At 35.7% G+C, this 27,236-nt stretch overlaps 2 protein-coding genes across 2 annotated transcripts in view; both read left to right on the top strand.

The window, feature by feature from the left end:
* Positions 1–313: 313 nt before the first annotated feature.
* LOC127495625 (nuclear factor 7, ovary-like) lies at positions 314–7,639 on the top strand. Its single transcript, XM_051862566.1, has 6 exons — positions 314–1,766; positions 1,874–1,969; positions 3,144–3,374; positions 3,452–3,474; positions 3,547–3,665; positions 5,565–7,639. The coding sequence occupies exons 1-6, from the start codon at positions 1,362–1,364 to the stop codon at positions 6,047–6,049; spliced, it is 1,359 nt and encodes a 452-aa protein (XP_051718526.1). The 5' UTR covers positions 314–1,361; the 3' UTR covers positions 6,050–7,639.
* Positions 7,640–9,102: 1,463 nt separating this feature from the next.
* urb1 (URB1 ribosome biogenesis homolog) overlaps positions 9,103–27,236 on the top strand; it is a 39,138-nt gene continuing 21,004 nt past the window's right edge. Inside the window, exons 1-20 of the mRNA XM_051862558.1 lie at positions 9,103–9,321; positions 9,737–9,876; positions 11,082–11,233; positions 11,435–11,564; positions 15,407–15,503; positions 15,585–15,670; positions 15,755–15,880; positions 17,761–17,882; positions 18,605–18,800; positions 18,981–19,118; positions 19,427–19,600; positions 19,704–19,812; positions 19,912–20,037; positions 20,126–20,238; positions 20,416–20,535; positions 21,874–21,990; positions 23,022–23,160; positions 23,278–23,448; positions 24,122–24,324; positions 26,908–27,120. Of these exons, the coding sequence (XP_051718518.1) occupies positions 9,189–9,321; positions 9,737–9,876; positions 11,082–11,233; positions 11,435–11,564; positions 15,407–15,503; positions 15,585–15,670; positions 15,755–15,880; positions 17,761–17,882; positions 18,605–18,800; positions 18,981–19,118; positions 19,427–19,600; positions 19,704–19,812; positions 19,912–20,037; positions 20,126–20,238; positions 20,416–20,535; positions 21,874–21,990; positions 23,022–23,160; positions 23,278–23,448; positions 24,122–24,324; positions 26,908–27,120 (2,805 nt within the window). The 5' untranslated portion in view covers positions 9,103–9,188. The remainder of the gene's footprint in view (positions 9,322–9,736; positions 9,877–11,081; positions 11,234–11,434; positions 11,565–15,406; positions 15,504–15,584; positions 15,671–15,754; positions 15,881–17,760; positions 17,883–18,604; positions 18,801–18,980; positions 19,119–19,426; positions 19,601–19,703; positions 19,813–19,911; positions 20,038–20,125; positions 20,239–20,415; positions 20,536–21,873; positions 21,991–23,021; positions 23,161–23,277; positions 23,449–24,121; positions 24,325–26,907; positions 27,121–27,236) is intronic.

The following is a 27,236-nucleotide window of genomic DNA, read 5'->3' as shown; positions in this document are numbered from 1 at the left end:
GGGATTGAACCAACGAGGGCCTTTAAAATAAAGATACCAAAAGAAAGTTTGTTAAGAACCAGAATCTAAAAGGATATTAAGATATCTTTAATACTTCTTGAGTTACAGGCATGCAAATTTGAGGCAAAAAACACAAGAAGTGTTTTTTGCCATTTTTGAACTGTCATTGTTGGCATATAATGAAACAAAGATTGCTAAAGTCAACAGATTTTACTAATAGACCTACCAATCTCTGTGTAAAAATAATTGTCATTTTGACCCCCCTCTACAAAATAGTGGATTACTCAGTAAATATACATCTGTGACATTTAATATTTTGGCTTTTATCACTACTTATGTTTGTCTTTCTACAGAAAAAAAAATATTAACAAAATCAAAAATATGAGCCGGAGAAGTTTACGAAATTTGGTTGATTTGACATGGAATGACTCTATTCATTTGTGTTATATGGACTCAGATATGGATTACCTTTATTCTTGTTTATTTGAAGACAGTCATATGCATTTGGGATGAGTAAAAGATTTTTATTTTTGAGTGGACTACCCCCTTAACATTCATATGCTGTCAGTATGCTATTCCAAGATAAGCACTATTTCCAAGGAATGCACATGAAGCACAAGGTGTCACAGATTAGCACAAACACAACTCACTCAAATACAACAAACTGGCAAAACATGAGGGAAGGAGAACACAATAAATAGGGAGCAGAAAACATGAAGAACAGGTGAGCTCAATCAGTCAATAAAGACTTCACGAGGGCTTAAACAAAGGGGACATTAAACAAAGAAACATTAAACCAAGGCACATTAAACCAAGACAAGACAGACAGAACAGACAAATGAAACCCTGAAACCCTGGAGAAACTCTCTGAGATTCAAACACACTCAACAACAAATAGAGTGCAATAAACAAAACACAAGTTTCTTGAGTCTTGTTATTATCAATATTTGTTTGTATCAAGGTTTTGTAACATTATACTAGATAGTTTCAATGTAAGTTAATTTTGAATGCATTTTGTTTAAATGTAACCTGAATAAATCCTGATATTCCTGTTTGAACTGTTAAAACATGATTTAACATGTTTAAACACTCACATGATCAGAAACATCACCCTCTTACAAAACTTACCAAGAAGGGACTGACTTGTTTCTCCTGCCATACCGACTCTCTTCTCTTTCAACAAAAGCATAAAAGAATCAGCAATCAATGAAGAAGGAAGAGAAACACACTCATTGAGGATTTTTGAGAAGTTTGTTTCTGAACAGACAGCAGATCCTTGTAATTCTTGTGGTTATTAATTTTTGAAACCATCGTTCAGAAAGTTAAAGTAAAGTTTAGATTGCTGGAGCTCAAACAGTGAAATGGCTTCACTAAATGTATCTGCAGAAGAACTTTCTTGTGCCGTGTGCTGCGAAATCTTCAAGGCTCCTGTTGTTTTATCATGTAGTCACAGTTTCTGTAAAGAGTGTCTTCAACAGTTCTGGAGAACCAAGAAAACTCAGGAGTGTCCTGTCTGCAGTAGAAGATCCTCAAGAGATGATCCTCCATGTAATCTCGTGTTAAAAAACTTGTGTGAGTCGTTCCTGACGGAGAGAAATGAGAGGCGCTCATCAGGGTCTGAGGACGAGGTCTGCAGTTTACACAGCGAGAAACTCAAACTCTTCTGTCTGGAGGACGAACAGCCTGTGTGTTTAGTGTGCAGAGATTCACAGAAACACATCAATCACTCATTCAGACCCATCAGTGAAGTTGTTCCTGCATATAAGGCAAGACAGATTTACAGATGAGGATAAACACTTGTTAAAGCTTATGTGTTATATATATATATTGCAGAAATGTCTGGTATCTTATAGATTTTCTCTTTAAATTCCAGAAGGAGCACAATACAGCATTGAAGTCCTTACAAGAGAAACTTAAACACAAAGAAAGCATTAAAGGAAAATTTGAGAAAACAGTTCAACACATCAAGGTGAGGATTGATATTTTTGACATTTACAAGTTTGATTAGAATAGCTGAATTGATTTGTCTGGCATAATTACATGTTCATTTATTGACTGAAACAAACACACACTAACAACCATTTGTATAAATGATGATCAAGCTCAGACTCCTCTGTCAGCACTAATGCGTCAACGCTAATCCCACTGGCTAGCATTCACCTTCCACATTTCATTTTAGCTAATTAGTTTGGGACACACTACAGACACAGAACATCTACTACTACAGTACTAGTACTTCAGAAAGTTAAAGGGTCAGTTCACCCAAAAATGAAAATTCTGTCATTAATTACTCATCCTTGTGCCGTTTTACACCCGTAAGACCTTCGTTGATCTTCGGAACACAAATTAAGATATTTTTGTTGAAATCCGATGGCTCCGTGAGGCCTACATAGGGATCAATGACATTTCCTCTCTCAAGATCCATAGAAGTACTAAAAACATATTTAAATCAGTTCATGTGAGTACAGTGGCTCAATATTAATATTATAAAGTGACGAGAATATTTTTGGTGCGCCAAAAAAAACAAAATAATGACTTACTTAGTGATGGCCGATTTCAAAACACTGCTTCAGGAAGATTCGGAGCGTTATGAATCAGCGTTATGAATCATGTTTCGGATCGCGTATCAAACCGCCAAACTGCTGAAATCACGTGACTTTGGCGCTCCGAACTGCGGATTCGACACACTGATTCATTATGCTCCGAATCTTCCTGAAGCAGTGTTTTGAAATCGGCCATCACTAAATAATTCGTTATTTTGTTTTTTTTGGCGCACCAAAAATATTCTCGTCGCTTTATAATATTAATATTGAACCACTGTACTCACATGAACTGATTTAAATATGTTTTTAGTACCTTTATGGATCTTGAGAGAGGAAATGTCATTGCTCCCTATGTAGGCCTCACGGAGCCATCGGATTTAAACAAAAATATCTCAATTTGCGTTCCGAAGATTAATGAAGGTCTTACGGGTGTGGAACGGCATGAGGGTGAGTAATAAATGACAGAATTTTCATTTTTGGGTGAACTAACCCTTTAAAGTTGTAGTTAAACCCACATTTACCCACTCACTCTTCATATTTCACTGTTCCAGAATAAGTTGCATCCTTGAGATGACTGAAGTGAATGTGATTTGATTTCAGTCTCAAGCTGAGCACACGGAGCAGCAGATTAAACAGCAGTTTAAGAAGCTTCATCAGTTTCTCAGAGATGAAGAAGAAGCTACAATCACTGCACTGAGGGAGGAAGAGGAGCAGAAGAAGCAGATGATGAAGGAGAAGCTGGAGGAGATGAACAGACACATCTCAGCTCTTTCACACACAATCAAAGACATGGAGGAAATGATGAAAGCCAATGATGTCCGCTTTCTGAAGGTCTGATTTCAGATCATTGATTGATAGATTGATGATTGATTGAGTTCTTGATGATAAATGGTGTGTTTGTTTTGCAGGAGTTTCCAGTCTCAGTGGAAAGGTGAGTGATCTGCTCCTGTCTCTGGTTCTGACCCAAAGCGACTGCAGTTCTGACTCCTAAATGTTCTTCCAGATTCCAGATCTCACAGCCGGATCCACAGATGCCTTCTGGAGCTTTGATTCATGTGCCACGTTACTTGGGAAACCTGCAGTTCAGAGTCTGGAAGAACATGCAGGACATTGTCCAAAACAGTGAGTCTGAGAAGATCTGTGCTCACACACACACACACACACTGGAAATCACACTTGGCTAGACAGGGTTTTCATAACATAAACGTACTATATTATTTTTTTCTTATTTTGTAACTTGAGAAAAAGCTAAGAATATTTTGTATTCCAAAAGTTACTACTTTTCTTGTCTGATTTTTAAAGATTATACTAAAGAGTAAACTTAAGAAGAATTCGATATTGTCATGGTCGCTGGTTGCAGCACAAAGGAAAGTTGGCATGATCTAGATGCAGCAGATGCTAATCTAGATGCTAATACTAATACTTTAATAAATGTATTAAACAAACTCAAAACTTTACAAAACACTGGAGAATCTCTGGAAAAGGAACAGAACAACCAACATATGTAATGATATAAACGTAGAACTGACAATTAACACATGGAAACACAGGGCTTAAATAGACATGGCAAACAAAGGGAGAACCTAACTCCTTTTTTTTTTTTAATCCCCATAAATCATAAGCAGTGTCTCAGAACAAGCCGTTTCCAGATCCCTGGCAGTGTGCCGTCACAAAAGCCACAGCCCCGCCCACGAATGTTGACAGACACTGCTGTTTTAACATAGAACCGCCCTGTGCGAGTTCACAGCAAATTTACACAGTCCGCCATTACTGCACTGACGAGAATGTCTCTCAAGCGTTTTAGGTGTTTTGTACCTGGATGGATTAATCCACATAGCTCCCTCCATTTACTCCCTAAATCTGAGCTGCTGAAGACGAGGTGGATTCATTTTATTTTTCAAGAAAATGCTCCCTCAACTCTACCGAAATTTGTTTATGTCTGCGCGAATCATTTCACACCGGACTGCTTTGTGAAGAATGTCAATACAAAGGGACAATACAAAACATACAGTCTCCAGAGTGATACTGGATATGGCAGTAATAAAGGTGAGAGCACTTTATTACAGTTCATCAGAGTTGATTTATGGATATAAAGTTTACCAGTTTATTAAGCAACACCCGAAAAGGCATAATGTCTTTATATATTTGTTTACTGTTAGTTGTAACGAGTGTTTCTGTGTACTTCGCTGTATACCTTGATGATAATGCGAGGGAGAGAGTTTATGGATAATATTTTAATGCATGCTTGCACTGTTTTATTAGGCTCTTACAGTGATTTTTCTAGAGTGAAAACGGACGCTTCATATTTTGTGTGAAGTACAATAAACGTTATAAATCTCATCGGTAATCTGGCTTGTACTAATATAGTGGATAAAAACAAGAAGACAATATAAGTTATAACCGTAATTGAACTAAACTATACCTGTTCTATCTCCATGCAGCATATATTCGCAGTTTCTGACATTATAGTGTGTCCTGACTGAATCCTGACAGGGGAGAATGAGTTCTTGAAGCTCCGCCCTCTTAGGCCAAGCGCAGCAGCTCATTTGCATTTAAAGGGCACACACTGAAACGGCGCGTTTTTGCTCAACCCCAAAAGTGGCAATTTTAACATGCTATAAAAAATTATCTGTGGGGTATTTTGAGCTAAAACTTCACATACACACTCTGGGGACAGACCCAGTGTTAGAAACATGATCAGATGATGCTGAATAGAATTTGTACAGATACAGTTTTCATCTCAACAGTTTTGATTGTGATTTTAATTTTTCCAAATTATCATTTCTCATGATGAGACACAAATTGTTGAATAACACATTTAATCTGTGTAGTTGATGCCATTAAACACTGATAATAAAAGTATGTAACTAAAAACACTGACTGTGATCAGAGGAATATGTCTGATTTGTTTGATCAATAGGATGTGTCATAATTCATAATAATCTTTGTATTCGGTTCACTCGTGATGATTTTTTTATATGAACATCAGAATAAAAACAGCTGTTGATTGTGTCTCATCAGCTCCTGTGATCCTGGATCCAAACACTGCAAATCCACGTCTCGTCGTGTCTGATGATCTGACCAGCGTAAGATGGAGCGAGAACAAACAGCCGCTTCCTGATAATCCAGAGAGATTTGACATCTACGAGTGTGTTCTGGGTTCAGAGGGTTTTAACTCAGGAACACACTGCTGGGATGTGGAGGTTAAAGAGAGTTCAGCCTGGAGTCTTGGAGTAACTACAGCATCAAACCACAGAAAGGGATGGGACAGGAACACTGATGTCTGGTGGGTGCAGTATGGACTGGGTGAACGGTTTGGTTTTCCTGTTGAACAGAAGCTTGATCATGTGAGAGTTGATCTGGACTATGACAGAGGAACGGTGTCATTCTCTGATGCTGTAACTAAAACACATCTACACACATTCACAACCACCTTCACTGACAAAGTCTTTCCATTCTTCTATACTCTTTACCCTTTAAGGATCTTACCGGACAATAGTCAGTAAACGTTACACCTGTAGGTCTGGATCGATCTGCTTTCATCTTTTACAGTCATCATGTTTCCAATATTTGTATATGTAAATCTTCTCAGAAATGCTCTTAAAGGGATAGTTTACCCAAAAATGTTATTAATTATTTCATCATTTACTCACCTTCATGTTGATCCAGTCCTGTATGAGTTTCTTTCTTCTGCTGAACACAAAAGAAGATATTATGAAGAATGTGGTTAACCAAACAGTTTCTGGTCCCCATCGATTTCCATGGCATTTTTTCCATACCGTTAGTCAATGGGGACCAGAAACTGTTTGGTTAACCACATTCTTCAAAATGTGATGGATGTGACGCTTTCCACCATCCTCGCTAGTTTTGACGATGATCCAGAATCCAGCAGAACTTCCTGGAGTTTTGTCCATGCTGCGTCTGAAGGAAGAACACGGACCAACGTTCTACAACATTCAGTCACCAAATTCATACATATACTTGTCTGGACCAGGGTTTTAATTTGGGTCCAAAGACCTCCATGGGGCCGCAAGGAAATTCTAGGAGGCCCGTAAAAAATGTTTAAAGAAACGTTTAATTATTAAAATTAATAATTATTAATTATTAAAGTTTAATTATTAATAATTAAAATATTAAAACAAATAAATTAGAAATAATAAGATTAATATAAATAAATGAACAAAAATAGATTTGAGTGAATGAATGAATGAATATATAAAAAATAGATTAAAAGTGTTAGGGGTTCTCTAAATGTTTAGTGGAAAAAGTCTAAAAAATTATAAATGATAAAATTAATAAATTAATAAACAAATAACAAAATGGTTGACTAGAATAAATCAATATACATCAGATTAAAAATCAAATAAATAAAAAATAAAAATTAGATTAAAATAAATAGGGTAGGAGGTTCTCTAAATGTTTAGGGAAAATTGTAAAAATGTAAAAAATAAATCAATAATAAGATTAATATAAATGAATAAAAAATAGATTTAATAGAATAAATAAATAAACGGATCAAAATAAATAAATAAAATTATAATAAAACATAGAGTAGGAGGTTCTCTAAATGTTTAAAAATCAACATTAAATAATAAGATAATATAAATATAAACAAATAATTTTTTTTTAATTGAATAAAAAAATAACATTATATTAAAATAAACAAATAAATACATAAAAATAAAATTTAGGGGTAAAATAGGGGTCTGTTTATTTTTCTCCATCTCTCTAAAAAATGCTGGGTTATTTATTTTTATTTTTATTTTTTTATTTTTTTTAACCTAAATGATGAGTTCAGGCTGTTGGGTCATTTTTATGTAGTCGCATTTTTATGTAGTCATTTTTGTGTTGTGTGTTAGTTTGCTCCTGCGATCTCATATGTTACCTTGTGAATTAATAAAGAAGTGTTTGTTTGGATTCTACTGTGTCGTGTGATTACTAGCATGGCAATTGGATTCTTTTTAATATTTTTACCCAGGTGCTAGGCCATTTACTGTCAATACAAGTGCTGGGTCGATTTAACCCAATGTTGGGTAGTCTGTGCCAATCCAGTTAAAACTTTACATTTGTCAAAGTCATTTTATTACTGTACGAATAGGAAAACATCTGTATTCTCACATTTGACCTTTTTTGTATATGTACATCTAGAAAAAAAAAGGAAGAATGAAAGAGAACAAAATATAGCCTTCTTCCTTTACATTGAAAAACTGAATACACTTTAAAAAACAACTACAACTAACATGAAACCAACAACCAACAAACTCCACTGAATAAGAGAAACTTAATAATTTGTAAAAAACATTACTCAAAAAAAGAATTTGCTCCAACTACTTGAATGGTAGCACTGCCTGGAACCAATTACTCTGATCCATTTCAGTTAAAGTCCACAGCTATCATAGCACATGTTAAATGTAACTTATTTAGCATATACATTTAATGAACAAGTATGATATTACAATCAGCAGCTAGAGTTCTTACTAGAATCAGGAAGTATGACCATATTAGCCCGGTTCTGTCAACACTGCATTATCTTCCTATTAAACATCATAGATTTTAAAATCGTGCTTTACTTACAACGCACTAATTGGTTTAGCTCCCTAGTAAAATATCTAACTTCCGCCAGACCACCTTCCGTATTCTACTTACGAAGAAAGTATACTCTTGCAGTTAAAAAAGTTTACACTACGTCCTACGCCTTCCCTATTCAACTTACGGAAAAAGCGTAATGTTAACTGACGCAACGGCAGTTTACACTTTCTAACTTGAATACGGAAGGCGAAGCTAGATATTTTACTTCATAACTTGTACGGATTTTTTTTTTTTTTTTTTTTTTTTACACAAACGCATCGTTTCGCTTCAAAAGGACTTTATTAACCCCCCAGAACCGTGTGGAGTACGTTTATGATGAATGGATGTGGATGGAGACACTTTCTTCAGCTCATACTCGTTTGGTAACGCTTACTGCCATTATAAAGCACGGATGCGTCAGGATATTTAATATTTCTCCGATTGTGTTCATCAGAAAGAAGAAAGTCATATACACCTAGGATGGCTTGCGGGTGAGTAGGCTAAAGGCTAATTTTCATTTGAAAGTAATCCTTTCACATCGGGGTGTAGTTTCAATCCGGCGGTAGCCTATAGTTTAGAAGTGTGTGAGGGAATTAATGCGTGACGGCAGAACTTTCGGTAATGACCCTGTTATTACAGGATTTTCGGGAATGTTTAAAATTTGTTATAACAGGGTACACAATTTTAAACATCCCCTTAAGTTCTGCCGTCACGCAGTAATTCCCTAAAGTAATACTGTATGTGCTATATAACTTAAATAGCACATACAGAGTTACTTTAATTTACCGTTAATATTTGTGACTACCATGAAGCCGATAACGGTTTCTCTTTGTTGCTAAAATGTGGCTTCTCTTAGGCCGAAATTATACTTGACTTAGCTTATGAATATTAATTCGGTTTCGTGACGCTCTCAGTGGCTCTGGTGACGCTCTAGAGAGAAAAGGAAGAACGTCAGCACGTCAAACTTAATATTCATTAGATAAGCGTTTCCACGTGTTTTGCTCCTCTATCGCTTCTAGTTTTACACTTCCGCTGTTCCATGTGTCTGTTTACGGTCACAGATACTGGGATACAGCAATGGCTACTAAACGTCAAAATGAGAATCCTCCTGAGCCCGTTACAACAGCAAAGAAAACCAAAGCACACGAAAGCGAGTTTAATGGCACTGTCTTTAAGTCCATGCTAAAGGATTCATCCAAAGCGCTGAAGGGTGAGTGTTGTCCAGCCGTCTGCTTACAGCCATAAACCGCTCATGTGTTGAATTGTACAGCTGAATGTGAAAATGCTCGATTCGTGTACATTGTTGATCAGTAATCTTCTTTAAATTGTAAATATCACGCTTCCAGGTTTCCCAGGCTTTTATTTTGTTTTCATATTTTGTTGCGCATAGATGCTTAGAACTGCCAGTAATTAGTCAAAAATGCAGAACAATACTAAATTATTATTTATCCATACATAAATCCACACATATTTATTATGTCTCTGTGTGTATACATAGATAAGATTAGATTTAAATATGTACATCTATGTCTATGCATGTCTATATAAACGTACATGAGATTATTTGGATGACAGTGTCAAAGAAATGTTATGGTATATTAACATGCTTCTTTAATACCATGTAGGTTTGGAGACCTTCATAAGAATTGCGAAGAAACTTCCATGTCCAGACCTCTATGATGTAGTCGAGGGCTACATAAAAATCTCAGTTGAATGTTCAGAAATTTTCGCATTACTGGAGGAGGAAAATAAGTCAGAGTCTGAAGTAAGTCACGCATTAGGATTTTGATTTATTTGTCTATTAGTTTGTTTATTTATTCCATTATTATTATGGTTACACTTTAAACATTCCACTAACTATAAGTAACTTTAAAACTACTTCAACTAATTCTCATTAGACTATTAGTAGACTGTTAGGTTTGGATTAGTAAAATGACTTAACGTACTTTCACATTTACTTATGTCTCTTGGGGAGCATCAAAATAAAGAGCAGATATGAAGCAGACAGTTTACTGATACACTAATGACTGATAGTTGACATGTAGTTATTTAGAGATAGTATGTCTAAAGTGGACTATCAAAATAAAGTGTTACCATTATTATTTTAATATAGCCAGTTTTTGTTGCCTTGTGGTTTGATGTTTACTGTAACCTTGTTGAATACTGGTGTTTCATTGTGCACATGAAGAAATGTGTTTTATTGCAAGTATATTGCTGTGTTCAAATTGTAACACTGGTGTACTTTTTACTGCACACCATTAACTGAATAATGCCTTTTTAATGAATAGTAAATGAAACAATATGCAATAAGAAATAAATATTTCAAACAGTAGTATGCAACACTGTGGTCGGTATGACATTACTACTACTTTGAACATAATTTGGTAGGTGGTGTCATCTTGGAAATAAACATGGACATTTTACTTAATTTTTTAAAAGTGTCTTAACGTTTACGAGTCCACAATCAAATAATGAGTCAAGAAAGAGAGAGAAAAAAGGCTTCCAGTTCATTCGTCACATAGGAAGTGGAAGATCAAGTCACATTGTTTTGTGGGATACAGTATTAACATGTTATATACATTTTGGCATTTATAGTAGTTAATCTAGGTATTTCATACATACAGGAAATTTGCATACTGTCCACACTATGAATGCTGCAGACTATGGCTGACAGTTCCTATAAACTTGTTAGGCATGTTGTATGCAGACTTATGGAAGCTTGTTTCCGTCACGGAATGAAAAATAGAAAAGTGTGATTTTTTTATTTATTTATTTTTTATTTTTTTTTATCTCACAGTTCTGACTTTTTTCCACACACAATTGTATATATCTCACAATTCTGAGGAAAAAAGTCAGTTATAAAGTCAGAATTGCGAGTTATAAGGTCAGAATTGTGAGTTATTAACTCAAAATTGTGAGAAATAAAGTCAGAATTGCATAATCACAAATTCTGTTTAATGTCTTTTGTAGCTGGCTCTGATATTTCAGAGTCTAGAAATGATTTTGCTGCGGACGGCTAGTGATCTGTCTCAGCTGAGCATGGTGGGCTCCAACATCGTTAGGAAGATTGTCTCCAGTCACATGAAGCTTCTGCTCTCCTCTCTATATTCTGAGGATCATAGGTATTTCTTACACAAATATTTGTCTGTTAGATATTTGCTTGTTTAACTTTTGTATTATTATAAATGAACAATGCATTTATTTCATAATCATCTTTGTAGGACTTTATCTTTATTGTTTTTATGTACAGCAGGCAAAATTAACCTCTTAAACGTTTTGAAAATGCACTCAATGTAGTTTGCGTACCCACTTTTTTTGAACAGGTTTGTCCGTCAGTGTCTGTGTTTGCTGTCTGCTCTGGTGTCTCAGGGCGTGGAGGCGGCGAGGGACATCTTCAGTCAAATGCAGTTCAGCAAAGGTCTCTCTAGCCTCGCTCAGAGAAAAGACAAATCGGTAAGTGCTTCACAAACTGCAAATGGCACTTAACTTTACATTTTCAGAGAGCTGTCCAACATTCCTATAGAAAGCAACGTTATTACCACTTTCAAGGTCCAGAAAGGTATTAAAGACATCGTTAAAATAGTCCATGCGACTACAATGGTTCAACCTTAATGTTACACTCTATGCTGGCTTAAATGCTGGGTTAAAAACAACCCAAGTTGGGTTGAAAATGGACAAACCCAGCGATTGGCTTGAATGTAGATTTATTTAACTCAACTATTGTTTAGAATTACTGTATTGCTTGCTTAAAATGAACCCAAAGTATGTTGGAAATTACATTTATTAAAATGTTTAATAAACATTTATTAAATTGCTTATTAGGCTAATAAATGTTCACCTTTTGATTTATTATTGTTTCCTCTAGTAATTATGTGTCTGATTTTGGGTTCATTTTAAGCCAGCCATGTAGTCATTTTTAAACAATAGTTGGATTAAATAATAACATTTAACCCAACCGCTGTCCATTTTCAACCCAACTTGGGTTGGGTTTTTTAGAGTGACGAGAGCGACGAGAGTGTTTTTGTGCACAAAAAGTAAACAAAAATAACGACTTTATTTAACAATTTCTTCTCTTCCATGTCAGTCTCCTACGCTGTTGACGTAGTGAACGCAGTGCAGCGCTCCCGTCAGAACGCTGGCTCAGTATTGACAATTTTAACAATGTTTTTACTGCCTTTCTGGGCCTTGAAAAGTACAATGATGTTGCAGTCTATGGAGGGTCAGAGAGCTCTCGGATTTCATCAAAAAAATCATAATTCTGTGTTCTGAAGATGAACAAAGGTCTTGCGGGTTTGGGACGACTTAAGAGTGAGTAATTAATGACAGAAATTTAATTTTGGGCTAAACTAACCCTTTAAGTCAAAATGCATTTATATAAAGTTTTTTTATAATACACATGGTTTCAAAGCAGATTTACTGAAAATTATATTTATATTTATAATAAGTTAATACCCTCATGCCTTATAGTCACATTTAGCAGATTAGAGGTGGGTTTACATACATTTTAAACTTTGCAATGAGACAAGCAATCAAGGTGTTAAGATATTATGTATGTGTATGTATGTGGATAAAGTTGGACATATTAATATATTCTAATTTATATAAAGAGCTGGGCGATAATATAGTTGCATTTTGCTGCAAAATACGAAATCAGGGAATTGTGATGTGCAATATATTTCACTTTAAATATAGTATACTGTATGTATGCAAAAAGTTGGATATAATATATAGTACTGTGCAAAAGTCTTAGGCCACCACCAGCTTTGTTGTTTTAGTAATGTTTTAATGACCATCCATATTTATTTTTTGTTCTTCATTATGATACAATCAGAAAATAAAGGATATATATATATATATATATATATATATATATATATATATATATATATATATACACATATATACAGGTGCTGGTCATATAATTAGAATATCGTGAAAAAGTTGAAACATTTCAAAAGGTTTTTTTTTTTTTAATTTGTTGATTAGAGCGTACAGCTAATGAAAGTCCAAAATCCAGTATCTCAAAATATTAGAATATTTACATTTGAGTTTCATTAAATGACCATCCCTACAGCATAAATTCCGGGTATCTTTTGTTCTTTGAAACCACACTAATGGGGAAGACTGCTGACTTGGCAATGGTCCAGGAGACAATCATTGACACCTTCCACAAAGAGAGTAAGTCACAGAAGGTCATTACTGAATGGGGTGGCTGTTTACAGAGTGTATATCAAAGCATATTAAATGCAAAGTTGACTGGAAGGAAGAAATTGGGTAGGCAAAGGTGCACAAGCAACAGGGATGACCGCAAGCTTGAGAATACTGTCAAGTAAAGCCAATTCAAACACTTGGGAGAGCTTCACAATGAGTAGAATGAAGCCGGAGTCAGCGCATCAAGAGTCACCACACTCAGACATCTTCAGGAAAAGGACTACCAAGCCACTTCTGAACCAGAGACAACGTCAGAAGCATCTTACCTGGGCTAAGGAGAAAAAGAACTGGACAGTGAACAGTGGTCGAAAGTCCTCTTTTCAGATAAAAGTAAATTTTGCATTTCATGTTGAAATCATGGTCCCAGAGTCTGAAGGAAGACTGGAGAGGCACAGAATCCAAGCTGCTTGAAGTCTAGTGTGAAGTTTCTGAAGTCAATAATGATTTGGGGGGGCCGTGACGTCTGCTGGTGGTGGTCCATTGTGTTTTATCAAGTGCAAAGTCAATGCAGCCATCTTCCAGGAGATTTTGGAGCACTTTATGCTTCCATCTGCTGACAAGCTTTATGGAGATGCTGATTTCCTTTTCCAGCAGGACTTTAGCACCTGCCCACAGTGCAAAAACCACTTCCAAGTGGTTTGCTGACCATGATATTACTGTGCTTTATTGGCCAGCCAACATGCCTGACCTGAATCTATGGGATATTTTCAAGAGAAAGATGAGAAACAGTCGATCCAACAATATACAGATGATCTGAAGGCTCAATAGTGCCTCAGCAGTGCCACAGGCTGATCACTTCCATGCCACACTTCACCAGTAATTTGTGCTAGGAGCAAGTCATTTGCTGTAATATGTCCTGCCGATCAAGTATTGAGTGCACAAAAGAACATACTTTAAAGAACTTGAACTTTTCTGTTTTGCAAATCCATTTTTTGATTGATCTTAGGAAATATTCTAATATTTTGAAATACTGGATTTTGGACTTTCATGAGCTGTACGCTCTAATCATCAAATTTAAAAAAAAAAAACTTTTGAAATGTTTTACTTTACATGTAGGGAATCTAGAATATATGAAAGTTTCATTTTTAAAAATAATTTATAATAAAAAATGAACTTTTTGATGATATTCTAATTATATGACCAGCACCTGTGTATATATATATATAAACAAAATGGAAAAAAGAAAAAGAAAAAAAAATTGAACAAAATGGCATCTTAAAGCAAAAATCAGTATTTAGTGTGACCTCCTGGACTTCTTCCAGTTTCTCAAAGAAGAAACCCTAAGAAAGTTTTCTTGGCCTTCCGGCCCTTTTCTGTTCCATTTAGGTTTAAAAGATCCAGTTCCTGCTTTTCCTCAAGTGTAAGGAGAGGTCACTAAATACTTAGCCTATAGAAGTAATTTTTTCTGGGTTTTTTTTTTCTCTGTTTTTTAGTACTGCATATAAATTTCCAATATTTTCTGGTTATAATCTAATAAAGAGACTGAGAAATAATTATATATGGTCATAAAGAAAAATAGCCATATTTATAACTTTATAAACTATAATAACTAGCTTCCGGCCGATGGCCGTATGCATCAATTTACGGCGAAAGAGTGACCTTTGATGCGATGTAGGAGTATCGTAAGATTAGACGCCTCTCACAGTTCAAACAAATAGAGCTGGGCAACAAACTCAAGCTCCTCTTCTCTTATATCGAAATCATGACATTTCTTTTTAAAAATTCTTATTTTAGACTTCTAATTCATGACCGGTGTTTTGTTTTTCTCTATCCTCTGTGCTTCCGCGTTCACCAATACGCCATGCGTTGGTATGAATTACTTTTATGATGGATGGATGTGCTTTTTTTGGGCTTCAAAATCTCACGCCCCCTTCACTACCAAGAGTCCTTTTAATATCTCTAATATCTTTGGCGATAATATAGTTGACATTTTTCGACAATATAACAATCAAGCAGTTGAGATTTGCTGTATAATACAGTACATACCACTGAACATGAGTGTACCGTATGTAAGGTTGGATGTACTTGTAGTAGATGTATAATTTGCTCTTGCATGCAATTGTAATAACTGTGTTATTTTCCAGGGAAAGCCAAATGTGAGAATGGCTTACATTCAGTTTGTCCTTTCATTCCTGATGTCTGGAGACAATACAACTATTGGCCAGATACTGGACACTAAAGGTATAAATGACTAAATCTGTGTGCGTTATGAATTTTGCTTTTGAGTTGTCTTAAATATTTTTTTTTTCTGCTGTTCTTTAGATTTCTTGTCTGAAATCTTGACCAGTGGTCTTACAGAAGATAGATTATCTATTGTAAACCTGATTCTATCCACCCTACAAACCAGAGTAAGACCCTCCACTGTGAATGCCGTTTACCAATGTGAGATGCTGTGTATAACTGTCATAACTGTTTACAATATTTGTCCATAGGTTGTGCAGAATAAGACCATCACGAAAACTCAGAAAGTGCGTTTCTTTAATCCTTCCATACTGAGACAGATAGCCTCTCTCTATAAATGGAACGGGATTGTGGATGTCCGCATGGATGAGAACGAGGTATAATAGATGCTTTGGACACACTTGCACTCAATGACACCACTTCTGACGTTTTTTGTCAATATGCTTATGTCTCTATAGATACAGTCTGCAACACGTCATATACTTGGGCCGTGATTTAGTGAGGGGAAAATCAAATCCTGCTTAAAATCATTTCTACAATTATCCAATAGATTTGACTGTATTAGAAAGATGAATAACACATATTTAAATGGCTGACAAAATAATATTTTATTGCTCAATCTGAACCACACTTTTAAGGCACAATTCTTTTGTAATTTTACTCATGGAAATGCATGAGTAACTTTGGAAACCGGGAATTGTTTTCCTTACGAGTGGGAAATAGGGCATCACTATATTGACAATAACCATGATATTTGAAAAAATTAAATATTTATATTACGTAAATAGTACACATATAGGGCCCTATGATTTTCGTGATGCAGAAAATGCGGACAGAATCGCAGAATCCATTCATAAAAATGGAAATTACTGTACAACGTGGAATGTCACAGAATTTTTTGATAAACAAATAAAAACTAGGTCAGTACACTTAAATCAAATCGTGATATAGACTAGTGTCTGTGAACATTTAACCACAAAAAGAATAAAGAAGTATTAAAACTTTATTTTATTTTATTTTATTTTTTTAAGGAATAATCACAATTTTTTGTTGTTTTAATTTTAACAGTGAAGCTCTGTTATGTGGCACTTTGTTTGACCAAAAAGTTTGTGTAATGTCATATGATTAAAAGATAAATTCATGTTTTATGCCTTTATTTGATTGCCAGAAAAATTAAAATACACAACAGAATTGATCATTTAAATAAATAATTAAAATTAATTTTGTTGTTTTTATGAATTCAATTAATTTGACATGCTTTCTGATTAATAAAATTTAATTAAACCATAAAAAATTTAATCCAGATAACTTAAAACAGAAAACACAGAACTTAGTCAAAATAAAACGGAATTTGAAAAAAATGTATTTCATAAGCCCTGAAAATGTAATTTTTGTTAAACTCTTAATGAATTGTTGTTAAATTGTACAAGTTTCATGAGTTCAATTATTTAGATGTGCTTTTTGATTACTAATTTAACCATTAAAATGTCCAAAAAAAAAACAGGAATCCAGAAAAATTAAAATGGAAAAATCGGAATTTGGGAAAAAATAAAACGGATTTCATAGGGCCCTACACTTACGATAATATCGTAAGATGAAGCGGAAGAAAATGCAGTGTGTAGCTACTACTGCCGCACAATGTGTGGGTTTAGACACCACAGTCAGCAGGAAGTTCAAATCAACAGTAAGTTCATTTTGTACAGTTATGGTTATAAACTTTCTCTCCAATTCCTTAGACTTAGATTTGTTGGCTAAAAAAACCAAACAAACAAAATAAATAAATAAATAAATTAAAGATGAATTTGCCTGTTGGCATTATTCAATTTGTCTTTAAATACTGAAATAATATCATTATTGTGAATTTATTTTGTCCATGATAATCGTGGAGTGAAAATCTGATGTTGTGATGACCCTAGTGGGAAATCTTGCTTCCTCTAGACAATAAAAAAAACATGTCACTGGTAATAACATTGTTATTACATTGTAATAATTTAATTCTACCTCTGAAATCCTATTTTCTGTTGTAGATGGGAAAAAAATAATATTAACCAATAATGCCATTATTATCTAGCATGTTTCACCCCTTATTATCCAATCAAACTCTGATGGATAACATCAAGTCTCATCCTACATTTCCCACTGAATGTTCTATTTAGCTAGGAAAAGCATCACATTACAAATGTTTAGTACATTGCGAATGGCTTTTCATATTGTGGTTTAAGTTTTTGTAATCATAATTAACATCTTTTGGAAACAGAACGATGAAGAGGCAGGGAAACGTATAGTGAGGGAGCTGGTGCATAACTTCCTGCTGGACATCTGCTGCTCTCGCAAAAATGGGATCAGTTTTCATGACCCAAGCCTGGGCACCGCTGGAAGGTAAGTCCTTGAGATGTTCATGTTATTTTTACAGCAACAGTTTATTTTGTAGTTTATTTAACAAGGACAATGGGTAGTCCATGACTGCCCCAGAATTAGGGTAGGAAACTTGTGGATTATTGAAGAAAATAAGCTAAGCTCTTTCAGTATTTATTTAAAAACTATTTCCCTGAAATTTCAAGTTATAATGGTTTGAAAGAATGTGATTATCAACACAGTGAGGTTGTAAAAAGACTAGAGAGTAGATGAGTCAACCTGTTCAGACGTTTAATGTCCTCAACAACCTTTATAGTCCCGTTTATCCAATTGTTAGCAAGTAAAAAGCTTTACAGAAATCACAAGTGGGTACGAATGATGTATTTTATGTCACTGAATCACATGTAAAAATATCTTGAGCTTGTGTTAACCTCAGACATTATGTCAGACATTTAACATAACCATTCAAAAAAACATTTAATTCAGGTCGATAAAACCAGAAATGCTACAAAAATACATCATCCCTGCAGCACTCTAGGTGTGCATCACTTAAATGCAAAATTACAAATTATCCATATATATGCTTAAAACACTGTTTTATCAACTTGCCATAGTAAAATTTGACAGTAACAGCACAAATTCTTCATAAAAATCTCCCAAGTTAAAAAGAAACAATAGACTGTGCCCAAAACACTCTCCCCCTTATCTTCATCCTCCTTGTACTTATATCACCCTGCTGTATCCAGAGCAGGAAACATTGTTCTTCTGCAGTTCCTGGTGAGGTTGAAGCAGGCGACAGAGGACAAGATGGTTGCAGATCTGGTTGTTAGTGTTCTGAAGGCCAGTCCTGATATATTGACCAGATACTTCAAAGAAACCCAGTTCTCATTCTCTCCACGAATCGCGAAAGCCTGGCAGGACAACATCACTCTGCTCAAGAAAGTGAGTCTGATTCCTTTGTATGTCTTTTGGTTGCTTTGTGATTTGTATCAGGTGGTGCAGTGCTTTCATTTCATTTGGCATGTAATAACGGTGACAATTCACCTATTAATTGTATCGTACGTACTTTTGCCTTAACGGAACTTACAGATGCTGCTGACTCAAGGTTTGATGTTGTTACAGATCTATGAGGCTCAGCCGGAGGTGTCCAAGGCTTTCCAGACGAGTGAAATGATTCCTTTACCTCGTCTGCTGTCCATGGTGTTGGTCACGTCTCTCCCTTCAGTGTGCAATAAAGTCTTCTTCACTCAAGGTCTCAATGTAAGTGATAGATTCAACCAATCACATCATCAGAAGTTGTATAAAACATGAAAAAAAATGAACCTCATTGGTTCTTACTGAAGCTCAAACTTGCTGCGCAACACACAAGAATGAACCTCATTGGTTCTTGCACGTTAAGCAAGCATGTTTGATCTTTTGTTTACCATAACTGATGTGAGTTGATGAATGCTTGAGTTCATAAAAAAAATCATCCTGACTCCAGACTTGCTGATCTTGTCCACCTATAATCATTCCTTCACTTAGCGTAATCTTAAAATGATTTAAAACATTTCTTGTTGCTCTAATAGTTACCCAACGTGGTGGTCCAGCACACAATACTTTCCCTCCTGGCATTTATTCTCAAGCGAGCTCAGAAGAACATTGAACACTGCCTGGACAAAACAGCCTGGGAGAGTTCGGACATTTACAGCCCTGCCGTGATGGAGGAGTTTGTGCAGCTTTACAGAGAGGCGCTGAGCAAGGTGAGGATGATGGGAAAACAAGTGGAATAGAAGTGTTTAAACTCCATGCTGTGCAGCTGAGGGAATAAGGAAACAATCAGTATTTATCCTTTTGGTGCCACAGATACTACCAGATATGGTGTGTGTCGTTTCCAACTGGCAGTCGCTCTCAAAAGAGAAGGAAGATGTAGCGAAGACGAAGAACACTGAACAAAATGAGAGCAAAGAACACTGTAATCAAATATTTAACTTTTTTTTTTTTTTTTCTTGGTACTGTAGGCTTGCTGTTGTTGTTTACATACTATAAATATGAAATGCTTTTTCTCCAACAGCGCGGCAGGATGATCCACAGGTCATCCTGGTGAAAGCTCTGCTGCTCCAAGTGATGTGTTTGTATCAGCGGGTAGTGCCTCACCTTGTCAGCCAGAGCAAATTCGATTTCAGCAAACTCCTGAAAGGTAGAACACATCAACTAAAAACAGATGTAACACATACAGTGCATAACCTGCTATGAAAGGAGCAAGTGACTTATTGAAAAATTTTCAGGCATTGTGACGGAGAGGGGAATGAAACAGGAAATTCCTCCAGTTCTACAGTATCAGATTCTTCAACTTGCTCTTGAACTTCCTGCAAGCAAATTCTCCTGGTTCCGTGTTCAGGTAAAAACATTTATTCTTGGGTGCTGTATTTGTATGTTAGCTTGAAAGTCACATTATTCAAGTTTAGGTGTCCATGTTTCTTTTCTATGGTTGGTGTAGTTGATGATGTTTTTCAGATTATTTATTTGGTTTCTCTTGAGTTGAAGATTTTCATCTTTTTTTTTTTTTGTCAAACAGGAACTGGCTGATCCAGATCTTGAAAAAGGAGAGAAATCTGTCTTCTATTTGTTACTTAAGATGTTTGTAAGTACTAACAGTAGCTACTTGAAGACCTCAACCAGGATGCTGGTCCTAAAGGTGAGTTCACTTCATACCCCTTTGATAATTGTTTAACAATAAATAAATAAACAAAAAGAATTGTAAATAATTTATTATATCTTTAAATATTTGATTACAATTTAAAGATAATTTATTTTATTAATTATAGTATAGTTCACCCAAAAATGGAAATTGTCATTAATTAATCACCATCATGTCGTTCCACACCCATAAGACCTTCGTTCATCTTTAGAACACAAATTAAGATATTTTTGATAAAGTCCGATGGCTCAGTGAGGCCTGCATTGCCAGCAATAACACTCCCTTTTTCAAAGCCCAGAAAGCTACTAAAGATGTATTTAAAAGTTCATGTTCATGTGGTTCAACCTTAATGTTATGAAGCGACGAAAATACTTTTTGTGCGCCAAAAATAACAAAATAGCGACTTTATTCAACAATATCTGGTGATGGGCGATTTCAAAACACTGCTTCATGAAGCTTTATGAATCTTTTGTTTCGAATCAGTGGTTCGGAGCGTGTATCAAACTGCCAAAGTCACGTGAACTATTGAAGTTTCAAAACACTTATGACGTAACGAAGCCTCGTTAACTGAAATCATTTTTTTTTTTGCACGCTCTGTTATATTTCCATTTGAGCCTAGTACGACACGGCACGATTACAAACCATTTTTAGGCCAGAATTCTTGGCACGATTGGCTAACTGTGCTGAACTGTGCTGGTAGAATGCATGTAGTGACGTCGCCAGTCAGGATTGGCCTCTTGTCTGTTGCCTGGCTGCCAATTTCTCTGTTGCTGGACAAGTGCGCTATTTGAGCAAAATAAACACAAGTTAATAATAAAATTGAAAAAAAAAATCTGATCATCCTCCATAACGCAGATCTCATATCATCTGTAATCTCTTGCATTACCAAGGCAATGACTTGTATTACATTTAAGAGCTCCGTTATCTATGAAAGCTTGTCTATGCCACTAAATAAAAAAATGTAAAAGGTAATTCTGACTTTTTATCTCACAATTCTGACCTCATAACTCGCAATTCTGACTTTATATCACTCAATTCTCTTTATATCTCACAATTCTGACTTCATAACTCGCAATTCTGATTTATATCACTCAATTCTCTTTATATCTCACAATTCTGACTTTATTTCTCACAATTCTGACTTTGGAATGGAACGATTAAGCAATGAGAATGGTTTGGCCCTCGGAAAAGCAGCTATAGTGTGTTCCACAGAAAAATTAACAGCACGTATGGTTTGGAATGACGTTAGGGTGAGGAAATAATGGCGGAATTTTCATCTTTGGCTGAACTTTAAATTATCCACTGGGTGCTGATTTATCCTCCTCTGCTTTTCAGGTGTTGAGGGACAGTGGTGTATTTGAGCACACGTGGAAGGAGCTGGAGTTGTGGCTGGACCATCTGGCACGTTTGGACCCATCCCAGCAGGAGATCGTTATTCAGTTTTTAGACCATGTACTGGATTCAGATCACTCTTACCATTTTTACTGGGCTTTTTATATAGTCTTGTCAGTGTTACAAATGATAAAAAGTTGTTATTTTGTCATTTAATACCATGTACCCGAGTGAAACAAGATTTTCAGTGAGAAAATATTTAGGGAAGGACTTGTTTTTATCCCAATCAAATAAGTAGTCAAATTTGAAGCGTGTTTTGACTTCAAAGTAGGGATGCACCGATGGGATTTTTTTTTTTTTTTTTTTTTTAGGGCAGAGACCGATTTTAACAAACAATTATTGTCTGATCGGTATTTGTCACTTGACCTCTTATTTAAAATTTTGTCATTAAAATAGATTAGTGTGATCGGGACACATTTATAGAATACCATTGGTGAAAACGCCCTTTGAAGCTAAACACAGACATTTATGTTGCAAGTCACAGACTGGACTGATGAAACCTGCAATGATTAGTCTGCTATTAAAGCATGAATTTGATGTAAACAGTAATTCTACATAATATTCACGTATGCAGTTCATAGGGGACATGCATACATAGCAGTTACAGCATGAAATAAGATTTAAACCTATAACATTTTACATATTTACAAATGTACTTAAATGTACATTTACATTTACAATCCTCTCAAAAAGTGTTTAAAAATGTCAATAAAATTGATGTTTAAAAGAAATATAATGAAATAAAAACAGTAAAGACACTTTGATACACTGATCAATTTTGACAATATGTATTCTTTTATACTATTAGAACGAAAACATCTAAAATACACATTTGAGTGTTTGTTTTATTACACTTTGCGTCTATAGATTTCAATAACAATATCTTTAAAGGCTGTTTTCTCAGAATGACTTGTTTTCTCATGCATTTTAGAAAGGTTGTAATGCAAAACAGTTGTGTAAATGTACTGTGATTAATCAACTGGGGAATTATGGTGATATCTATTAGAAAAAAACATTACCCAATTCATATATCAACTTTTTATATAATCATGTCACCATTATGAATGATTTGAAGTTGATATTTTGTCCAGGTTTTGATGCGGGTGGTGTGTAACCCTCACGTGTACACTGAGAAAGCAGCGAGTGCGGTCCAGGAGGCAGCGTTCCTGCAGGCTAATCTGAGCGGCCAGGAGGGAGATGAAGCCAGCATCCCCATATCACACATCGACGGTTAGCCATTGTTCACATTTTCACATATGTATCTATAATCGGAGGTGATACTGGCGCTGTTAGGAATGTTATGGTTTTATTTGGGTTGTTCAAACATGTACATATTCTGCGTTTTAGATGTGCTCGACATGGTTGATGTTATAGTGGAGGGCAGCGAAGGGGACGTTGAAGAAATCGGACCTTCCCTCACCGAAGACATCATCCTCCAGACGTTCCCGTTTAGCGCAATTGTACCAGCTGTGCTAGAAGCTCGCAACAAACTGCCAGAGAGTTTTAAAGATGGGAAAGGTAAAAATTACAGATAAATGTGATCAAAAGATCCAAATTTATTAAAGGGTTAGTTCACCCAAAAATGGAAATTTTGTCATCATTTACTCACCCTCATGTTGTTCCAAACCTGTATGAATGTCTTTGTTCTGCTGAACACAAAGGAAGATATTTGGAAGAATGTTTGTCCCAAGCAGATCTCGCCCCCCCATTGACTACATGGTATTTTTTTTCCTACTATGGTAGTCAATGGGGGCCGAGATCTGCATTTGCATTTAAAGATACATGCATGAAAACAGCATGTTTTTCCTTCCACTCAAAAATGGGCATTTACAACACAGTATAATAAATGATCTGTGAGGTATTTTGAGCTGAAACTTCATAAACACTTTCTGAGGACACCAGAGACTTATATTACATCTTTTAAAAAGGGGTATAATAGGTCGCCTTAAAAATAAAAAATTACATGCATTTTTATTATCCTCTTATTTTGCTGAAATAATCAACATTTTACAGATTCCGCAAGGTTTACTCCTAAACCTTACCATACCTCAAGCTCATTAGCAATAAATGTGGGAACATAGTCTTGTGGGTATTTAATATTAGTTCATAGTAGTTAAGGCCACCTAATATGAAGTGTGAGGAGTGTGAGTTTGTGTAGGTTATGCTGTGATCAGCTCTGTCTGTTGTATAGGTGTGGTGGTGTATGAGTACATGGCAGCAGTCCTGTGTGATGTTCTGCACAGTCAGAGAGACCCGCTGGCTCTGTGTCTGACCCTCCAGCTCTACGACGAAGAGCTCAACACATCAGATGCTCCATCACCTCCTCATGCCTCTGTCTTCACCTTCTACCACTACTACTCACAATGGCTCCCCAAGAACACACAGAAGACACTGGTTAGTTCTTCACAGCTTCAGTACAACCCGTTAGGGGCCAAGCACCAAAAGTACATTGTAATTGTTAGCCTTTATCTTCTTTTGCTGCTGCTTCTTGAGTGTATAGTACATAGGAAAAGTTATTAAATTTGGCACACAAATTGATTATTGATTAAGTCTGTTATCATAGCAAATTAGCTGGTCTTGATAGATCCCTTGGTTCATGCTGAGAACAGTGATAACAATTATGTCATTTTTAGGGGCCAAGCACCAAATTGTACCTATTGTATCCATTAGTTTTCTTATTATTATTCATCCGCTTATTCCGCTCGGGAAGTCTATGACAGCCTATAGAACCGTATGGTAAAAAGTTGTGAAATTTGGCACACAGATAGAGGACAGTACAAACATTCAACACTGCAAATTTGGAGTCTCTAACTCAATCCCTCTAGCGCCACCAACTGTCCAAAGTTTCACTTAAATTCATGTTAATAACTTTTGAATCATAAGGACTCGAAACAAAATTCTGATTCCCTGGTGCCGTATGATGTCATTTTCCATCATGAAAAATTTCCCACTTTTTTTTTAATTTTCTGAACTCCTTCTAGACGGTTTGTCCGATATTTACGATAATCGAATCAGATTATCTTCAGACAATGCTGGCAAAAAGTTATCAAAAGCTTTTTGATAAACCCAACTGAGCACTCCAAATTGGACGCTCGGCTATATCTCTGCAAGGCTTTAGCATATTTAGACCAAACTTGGTACATGTCATCACAAGCATGACCTGAGGCTACATGCTGCGTTTCGGTGCAGCACCACCTACTGGTCCAGAGATAGGAAAAACTTTTAAATCATAAAAGTGTTCTCGTTCGATTCGGAGAGACATGCCCAGTCAAATGATATTCAGTTTTCCCATATAGGCCATTTTGGTCGTCAGCCATTTTGAATTTTGTAATAAAATGCAGTATTTTATGAACACATTAGCATATCGTTACGATCATATCTACGTCTGATCATATCTATAGAAAATGCAATCACAAATGATATATAAAACTAAGAAATCATTCTAATTTGACTAGGAATTTAGGATTAAAATAATTAAAAGTAACATTCTGCTGTTGTAGAGTGTTGTGACTGCAGAGCTCAGTGCATTAAATCATTAACTAGATTAACGATCGATCTATCAACAAATTAAACTCACTCATACTGTCAAAAAATACTAAAACGTCATTCGAATTTGACAAATAATCAATTTTCTTGTCCCTAATAATCAACACAATGCCTGGGAAACTGTAATATGAACTGCAGCAGTGCTAAACTGCTCACGACATCATATAATTAACAACACAAAATGTATTCAAACTCACAAGACTGCCGACAGTTTCTTTTCCACGCATCATTTTATTATATCCATGTATGTACAGTCAAATCATATAATACAGTCAAATCGCTCCGGAACTATGTCCTGTCTGTCTTGCCTGCACTCGAGACGGTGACGTGAGCGCCAGAGCCTTCACTCCTATTGGTTGTCGCTTGCGAAATTCGCTCCTCATTTGCATAAAGTTGAAATTTCTGAAATTTCGTCGCGTCTCCCGTCGCTTGACACGCCTACATTTTGTCGCCAATGGTTACTGTTGCTGCGTGTCACTGGCGGTGTAAACAGGGAGTTTTGAGTTTTGAGACAGTGCCCCCTAGTGGTAAAATCAGATATTCACATGCTTCATCTTTGGATTTGGTTGACTTATTTTCAATTGAGTCATCTCCTTAGATTTCTGAATCATTGCTGAGTCCAACAATACCAAACATGCTAGGTTTCGCCTTCTGGTTATTGCAACGATGTGATTTATCATTTAAACAACTTTTGCAAATATCTTCAAAACTGTTAGTCCGATCGAAAGGAAACCATCGTAGGAAAATTGAAAACATAGGTCATTGCCTATATACTATTGGCCAAATGTCATAGTTTTGATAGTAAGTGGCAAAAAAAATGCAGTCAAAGTCAGGAGTGGGTAATTTTTTTTTTTTTTATGTACTCATAAATATAAATGTCTATAATTCCTAAACAAAATGAGATGTTCACCAAATTTGACACGCTTAAGTATGGGGGCACTCTGAGGACACACAAAAAAGTGGTGGGACTGTGCCACTTGGTGGTGCTATAATTGAATAAAACATGAAATTGGCTCTAACTACAGTACCATTGGTGTGATTGACTTCGAAATTGACATTCAGTGTCTTTGTCTCAGTTGCTATCATAGTGTTTTATGACATTGGTGTACCTTAAAAAACATGGCCGTCATTTTAATTACAAAATGATGGCAAAAAAGATCCAAAGCTGTAACTGCAATGGTTTTGCATATTGCTATATTTTACAAACGCATTGGCATATCGTTACAAAACTCAGTATGTGTCTTCGGCACCATGCCATGAAGGTATGCAAAAAGTTATATAATGTATGTAATTATATGTCTAATGTTAGGAAATGGATTGTTATTGTAAAGTGTTACCGTTTAAATTTTAGGTTAATTGTTCTTATATAAATGACTGTATGAAGTTTCATTTACTTGAAGTTCCTGATTGACTTGTCACACTTTCTCACAGTCCACGACTGAAGACTTCACTGATGGTCGATCTTACGTTGGTTTCACCGCTCTGCTGAAGGCGTCTCATAGTGAAGGGGCAAATGCTTTCCTACAGGACTCTTTTAAGGAGGCTGCACAGGAAGCTATGACCGCTCTGGATGTGTCCCAGTTCCCAGTGGCTGTCAATCAAGTGCTTTTCTACATCAGAAACGTTGTCGTCACTTTCAATTCGGTATTGAGCCTTTTAAAAATATATTTGAGTGGTTTCTGTATGTAACTAAAGATAACTAAAACTGTGCAGATAGTATTTAATTCAAGGTATTAAAGGAATAATTTACCCAAAAATTT

The sequence above is a fragment of the Ctenopharyngodon idella genome, chromosome 15, assembly GCF_019924925.1.
Source record: "Ctenopharyngodon idella isolate HZGC_01 chromosome 15, HZGC01, whole genome shotgun sequence".
Taxonomy (NCBI): Eukaryota; Metazoa; Chordata; class Actinopteri; order Cypriniformes; family Xenocyprididae; genus Ctenopharyngodon; species Ctenopharyngodon idella.
Note: the sequence above shows the minus strand (reverse complement) of the source record. Positions and strands in the feature narration are given on the sequence as shown.